At 47.4% G+C, this 6958-nt stretch overlaps 1 protein-coding gene across 1 annotated transcript in view; it reads left to right on the top strand.

Moving 5' to 3' along the window:
- Nucleotides 1-765: 765 nt before the first annotated feature.
- Nucleotides 766-6958, top strand: part of STX18 (syntaxin 18) — a gene marked incomplete at its 3' end in the record, with an annotated part of 117760 nt that continues 111567 nt past the window's right edge. The window contains exon 1 of the mRNA XM_010847792.1: nt 766-1020. Within this exon, the coding sequence (XP_010846094.1) occupies nt 853-1020 (168 nt within the window). The remainder of the gene's footprint in view (nt 1021-6958) is intronic.

The following is a 6958-nucleotide window of genomic DNA, read 5'->3' as shown; positions in this document are numbered from 1 at the left end:
TCCAACACCACAGTTCAAAAGCATCAATTCATCAGCGCTCAGCTTTCTTTATTGTCCAGCTCTCACAGCCATACATGACTACTGGAAAAACCATAGCCTTGACTAGACGGACATTTGTTGGCAAAGTAATGTCTCTGCTTTTTAATATGCTGTCTAGGTTGATCATAACTTTTCTTCCAAGGAGTAACCGCCTTTTTATTTCAAGCAATGTCAAAACAGTGCACGTGTTATCTCGCTTAACTTTCACACTAACACTGAGGAAGGTGCTGGCTTCTCTTTACAGATCAGGTGGGTGAAGACTGGAAAAGAAAGGCCTAGCTCTGTGCCCTGCACACCTGATCTGCCCTACCACTTACTGCACCCAGGTGGTCACCATCCATGTGCTTCGGTCCCGCACAAGGTGGGTCGATGAGGTCTGGGTCAGGCTGAGTCGCCTCCTACCCCGGCAACCCGCGCGGCCGGGCTCAGGCAATGCCCGGAGCCACGAGAAGGGATCCAGCTTCTCGATCCCCTAGCTCCCGGGGCCTGAACGCCGCAAGCGGGCTCGGGGAGCTCGGGACTCCGGGACCTTTCCTCGCGCAGCCAAGCCCGCTGAGGTTTGCCGGGAGGGGAAACTGGCGCTGGTGTGAGCGTCGGTGAGGAAACCGGTCCACGCCCGCGGCCGAAGGCCGGAACCTTTCTCCTCTCTCCGCGGCAGCCCCGCTCTGCTCGGAACTGTTTTTCTCGCGTCGCTGTTGTCGGGCGGAAGGGTGCGGACAACGGAACGGTCCTCCAGCCGCCGGGTCGTCGCGCCGCGGTCGCCGGCTGCTGACGTGGACCGGCTTGGTGGGGCAACGGTGGGCGCGGGTCGCCATGGCGGTGGACATCACACTGCTGTTCAGGGCCAGCGTCAAGACCGTGAAGACGCGCAACAAAGCACTGGGAGTGGCAGTGGGCGGCGGGGTGGAGGGCAGCCGCGACGAGCTGTTTCGCCGGAGCCCCAGGCCCAAAGACGACTTCTCCAGCCGAGCGCGCGAAGTGGTGAGCTGGTTGCTATGGAAACGGCGGGCTGGAGAGTTGAGGGCGCGGATCCCAAACCCGACTGTCTGTGTCTGGTAGAGCAGTGTGTCAAAGAGCCTGGGGAAGGTGGTATGAAGAGGGGGGCGGGAGAGTTGGTTCCGGAGAGCTGACGGCTGTCGGGAAACGAACAGTCTTGGATTTTCCCTGGTGCTCAGACGGTAAAGCGTCTGCCCGCAATGCGGGAGGACCCAGGTTCGATCCCAGAGTCGGGAAGATCCCCTGGAGAAAGGAAAATGGCAACCCACTCCAGTACTGTTGCCTGGAAAATTCCACGGACGGAGGAGCGAGCCTGGTAGGCTACAGTCCATGGGCTCGCAGAGTGAACTTCACTTCATTTTGGGTCGAAGAATGGGGACGCATGTTGGGAACTCGGAATTCTGTCAAGTTCATGGGCTGCTTCCTGAGGTAGTGATTTAGCTGTCACTCTGCAGACCTGAACGCCGGCGAGGCTTCCCCCATAGTTTTCTGCTTTTCCTGTCGCAGCACTGACCGCGGTGTATTACTTTGGTTTACCCGTCTCATCGCCTTCCCCTTCCCTGCCCCGCCTTGAGATCGCAGGTGGCTTTCAATTGATCTCTCACTTCTCCTTGCTTCTCATGGACTCAGGACTCAGGCTAGGAACGGGCTAGTTTAGGGTGTTCTTTCACAAGCATGCTCTATTCCAGTCATCTAAACTCCTTTCTGTTTCCTGAACACAGCCGACTTAGGTTCAGGAGAGCCGTGACCTGCTCCTTAAGGGCAGGAACAGTGTTGACTTCACCGCAGAATCCCCAAAGCCTGACTCGTAACATTGCTTAGTAAGTGTTTGTTGAAGGAATGAATGAACAAATGGTTGTCTGTCTTCCCCGCTACACTGGAAACTCTGTAAGGGGAGAGAGAAAGTTTGCCAGGTTCACTTTTGTCTCCATGCCACCAAGGATGGATCTCGTTTTTGTGGACCTTGAAGCTTATACAGTTCTGTCTGTCCTCTTTAAGAAATAAAAATCCAAAATTACAATAAAAGGTTCAGAACTTTAGGAGGTGCAAGGGAGGGGCCCTGAGGCTTAAACTTCTTGGTAAATCCACTTCTGTTTGATACACAGTGCATGCAGTGTCTGGTACTTTGTAGACACAGTTTTCAATGAATATATGTATGCATGAATTAGGGAGTGGCAGTTGGCAAAGGATATTCAAGCCTTGGAAGGAAAGTTGGTCCAGATGTATATATTCAGTCCATCAGAAAGCATCTATTAAGTGCCTACTTTCTGACCACCATTGTGTTAGAATAATGTGATTTAAAAGGAATGGTGGGCAGACATATTACCAAAAGAAATGCCACAAAGCCTTGTAGATGTCATGTGGGACACAAAGCAGAGTGTGTTCAGTTAAACCTCAGGGCCAAGAGAGGCTTTACAGAGGAGATGATGCCTGAAAAAATCTTGTAGGACGAGTAGTTGGTTCCAGTGCAGACAGGGTGGAGAAGGGCCTCTGAGGCTAAGAGAAGCGTGTGCACAAAGGTGTGAAGCTAGATAACGTTATGCTCAACTTGTTTATACTCAGTGTGTGTCTACTGGTTGAATGACAGATTAGTAATGGCATTTCAGATTCTCGGAGGAGGAATTTTTCATAGCTGAACAACTCCAAACAGTGATAATTATGGCTCTTGGCAACGGGAGCTTGACTCATTTGGACTGTGGGATTAATGGGGATATTGGGAGTAGAAACTGGGTCTTGAATTTAGAAGAACTGGATTCCAGTCTGCTTCTTAGAAGTGGGTGACCCGGGCAAGTCCTGTTATCTGTGTCTCACATCCCCTTTGTATAAAGTGGGCATGATAATACCTTACTTAACCGGTAAGCTAATTATTAGGATCTTATGAGACCTTGTACATATTGTAAAGAGCTATAATGATTATTATTGTTCCTCTTCACCCCCTACCCTGTTGCCAGGTAGGCTGTTTAGACGTATTTTCATCAGTGTTGTGAAACTTTATTCCTTACACCACTTACCTGTCATGTACTTTCATTCTTTCTTGTAAAGGGAAACCAAGTCAGTTCACAAAGGAGTCTGAAAATCCTGTGCAGGTGCTGATAGCATCACTAGAGGAGACAGCAGCTTTCCTGTCTCTCCACCATAGCAAATGTGTGGCAAGTGGACAGCTCTTCCTCTCTCTCCCCATCCCTGGGACCGTGGAAGCTGGTGTTAATTTCCCAGCAGATCCCTTTTGCTCAGAATCCCGTGCAACACTGCCCCAGGCAGCTGTTACCAGTTGTTGGATCTGACATTCAAGTTGAAATTTACTGACATCCTATCTAATATATATTAATAGTAAAAGTAGAATCTGTATGCCTAAAGCAGAACCATGGGCTTTTTTTCTCTTTAGTACTTAAAAGGACCTGAAGTTTGTGTTGTTCAGGCTTCTCATTTTGTAGATGGGCAAACTAATACTCAGGTAAGTAAAATGCCTTGCCCAGAGTAATAATTAATGAGGTCAAAGGGCAGGGCCAGAGGAAGAAGCCAGGTCCTTTAACCCCAGTTGAATGTTGTTTATTTCCCATCCCATACATGCATTTCCACTCTAATTTTAAACCAAAAATTCCTTAGCTGAGTTTCTTCTTCCTGAATTAATACAGAATTCATAACTGGATACTGAATAAGATTTGGAGCAGAAAGTCCTGAATTTGAATGCCTCTTATTTACCGCAAGGCCTTGGGAAAGTTATTTGACCTCAATTTCCTCACTTCTAAAATAGAGCGAATCATAGCAACTTGATAAGGTGGTTATGCAGATGAAATGAGAAAAGGTGTGCAAGTGCTTGCATGAGTGTGACTTGTTCTGGTTGCACGTAAGGGTGACCTTGTGTAAACTACCTGGAGGAGGAAATGGCAACCCACTCCAGCATTCTTGCCTGGAAAATCCCAGGGACAGAGGAGCCTGGTGGGCTACAGTCCATGGGATTGCACTAAGAGTCAGACATGACTGAGCAACTGAGCACCCAGCACTGTGTAAACCAACCCGAGGAAAATAGAAAAGTTTTGGCTTATCTACCTGGGAAACATAGGAAGGAGCTTCTTTCTTTAGCTCTTATCCATAAAACTCCAGAAAAGGGCTCTAGTTGGTTCTGCATGGGTTCTGAGCCCTCGTTAGGAAGTCATTCAGTCGTGTCTGACTCTTTGTGACCCCTATGGACTGTAGGCCACCAGGCTCCTCTGTCCATGGGATTCTTCAAGCAAGAATACTGGAATGGGTTGCCATACCCTTCTCCAGGGGATCTTGCCGACCCAGGGAATGAACCCAGGTCTCCTGCATCGCAGGCAGATTCTTTAGCGTCCGAGCCATCAGGGAAGCCCTCCTTATGGCTTGGCCAATAGATGGGTTGAATGCTGTGATGGCTGCCCCACCAGAACCTTGGGAAAGGGAGTACTGTGTCTAAAAATCAGGGAATAAGGGATACTGGGCAGGCAAAACCAACGCAGATGTTCTTTCTGGTCCCTAGCACAGTGCCTGACCTGCTTTCACGTTACGTGTCTGGTCTTCAGCTCCGTGGGGAAGAAAAACACTAGAATTGTAGGAGTTTGTAATGACAGGCTTCATGCGGGAATGTGTCCTGAGGTGCCTCCTCGGGGGCAGCTCTTTAATTCTTTTATTAATTTATAAAAATTACAGAGGCCAGGGGAAGCAACATGCAGTAAAACAAGACACCTCTAAGCAGCCAAACCGAGTGTGCATGAACAGCAGGAGCCAGCCTACAGGACGTCAGGAGACCTGTGTCCTGGCCCACATTCAGCCACAAGGGGCAGACAGCCTAGTCTTTCTGCGCCTCAATGTTCACCTTGGTAAAACTGACAGCTTAGCCCATGATTGTAGCAATTTCTTATAAAGCAGAGATAACCTAAGATAAACATCGGCTCTGAGTATTTTTGGGGAATTCTGTTTTCAGATTAAGCATGCCCGTGAGTTTTTCTTTGTTCATTATACATTGCTTTTGTGAAAGCCAAGTGTCACTTATTTTTTATTTTTGTAGGAGTGCATTATCTTGAGTTCCTGACTTCAAATCAGACTTCTTACAGCAGCCCAAAGGCAAATGGTCTGCTCCCCGCTACCGTCCCGAGCGCCTCTCCTTTTACCCTGCACCAGCTGCCCTGACCACCTTGCTTTCCTCACAGCCTCCAGGCACATCCCCACCTCAGGACCTTTGTGCGTGCCCTGGACCTGGAGCGCTTCTCTCCCAGATGCCACGCGATTGGTTGTTATGCCTCTGCTCATGTGTTGCCTCAGTGATCCCTCCCTCCACTGCCCTGTGTGAAATAGCATCCTTTTTCTCTCCTTTACTCTGCTTTATTCCTATTATTTAACATACTGTGTATCCATCGACCTGTTTATCCACTGGAACATATACTTCATGAAAACAAAGACTCCTTAAGTTTTAGAGCAGTGCAAGATAGATTCTCAGTAAATGTTTCTTGAATTAATGAATGAATGTTATTTACTGTGTCACTTTGCTTTGAATTTTGGAGCTGGTTGATCTCTGTCTAAGGCTCCTTCCAATTCCAGAAAATGTGTGAGCCTAACATGATTCCTTAATATTATATAGCATGTATATACACACTTAGGGCTTCCCTTGTGGCTCAGATGGTAAAGAATCTGCCTGCAATGCAGGAGACTCTGGTTCCCTCTCTGGGTTGGGAAGATCCCCTGAAGGAGGAAACGGCAACCCACTTCAATATTCTTACCTGGGAAATACTGTAGACAGAGAAGCCTGGTGGGCCACAGTCCATGGGGTTTCAAAGAGTCGGATATTACTGAGTGACTGACGTGCACACACATATACTTAATCCAGTGTCTGGAGTAAACATTGAATAAATAGTGGCTTTTATTATTAAGATTTAGTTCCTACCTCAGGGAGTTTATAGTCAAATGGAGAAGCGGACACATAAATACCACAACAACTCAAGTGGAAGTGGAACTGTAACACCAGACATTGATACCCCAGGGCCTTCTCAGTTTTCTTCTGAGATGTAGTGTTGACCTTGTGTGCCAGTCTTTGGAGCCATAAGTGAATCTGGGAATAGGATTATTATCCAGAGTATTCTTATTATTATCCAGAGTAGCTGGAAATAGACTTTATTCAAGGATTGAATATAGTTCTACGTAAATAGAGTGTCAGTTGAGGAGAGCATGGTTCAAAGAAGCAGTATCAGGCAACAGGTGCTACAGTCAGTGAGAAGCTTGAGAGAGGGCCTCACAGGACAGGAAAAGATCAGGAAACTGTAGATTTAGGAGGCAGGCTCCAAACACAATGTAGTCTGTTAAATCATATAGACTTTTTAAAAATTAATGCAGAATTCCTTTTGCAACTGATATAAAGAGCTGTTTTGTCTAAGGCTGGGATGAGAGGGCTGGGAAAAGAGAAGTTAATTAGTCAGCTGCCTCTCCACCGTCCCCCCCTTCTCCTTGAGGATCCTCTTTGGAATCACCTGTAGGGCTCAGAGAGACACAGTCTCACTGTGTTAGTGTTCTTCAGGGCCTCTTTTAACTTCATGATGCGGTGTTTTTATGGATCTTAATAACCAAGTGTAAACTGTAAGCGGGACTCAGTGCCAGAGACTTTCTATGATATAAATAGTGAATCCTTTGTGGGGACTGCACTTATGAATTTTTCCAGCACTTATGAAGACTGTAGCTTTTGAAATTACATTTATTCAATACTAATTGGTTTAGTCCATCTCCTGTAATCATTGGACTCCTGATACGTGTCAGTCATTGTGAGGACATTAAAAAGTTATGACATCTATGTCCTGGCTTTTAGGAAATACAGATGCTGCTGCTGCTGCTAAGTCACTTCAGTCACGTCTGACTCTGTGCGACCCCATAGACGGCAGCCCATTAGGCTCCCCTGTCCCTGGGATTCTCCAGGCAA

The sequence above is a fragment of the Bison bison genome, unplaced genomic scaffold (assembly GCF_000754665.1).
Source record: "Bison bison bison isolate TAMUID 2011002044 unplaced genomic scaffold, Bison_UMD1.0 scf7180017864255, whole genome shotgun sequence".
Taxonomy (NCBI): Eukaryota; Metazoa; Chordata; class Mammalia; order Artiodactyla; family Bovidae; genus Bison; species Bison bison.
Note: the sequence above shows the minus strand (reverse complement) of the source record. Positions and strands in the feature narration are given on the sequence as shown.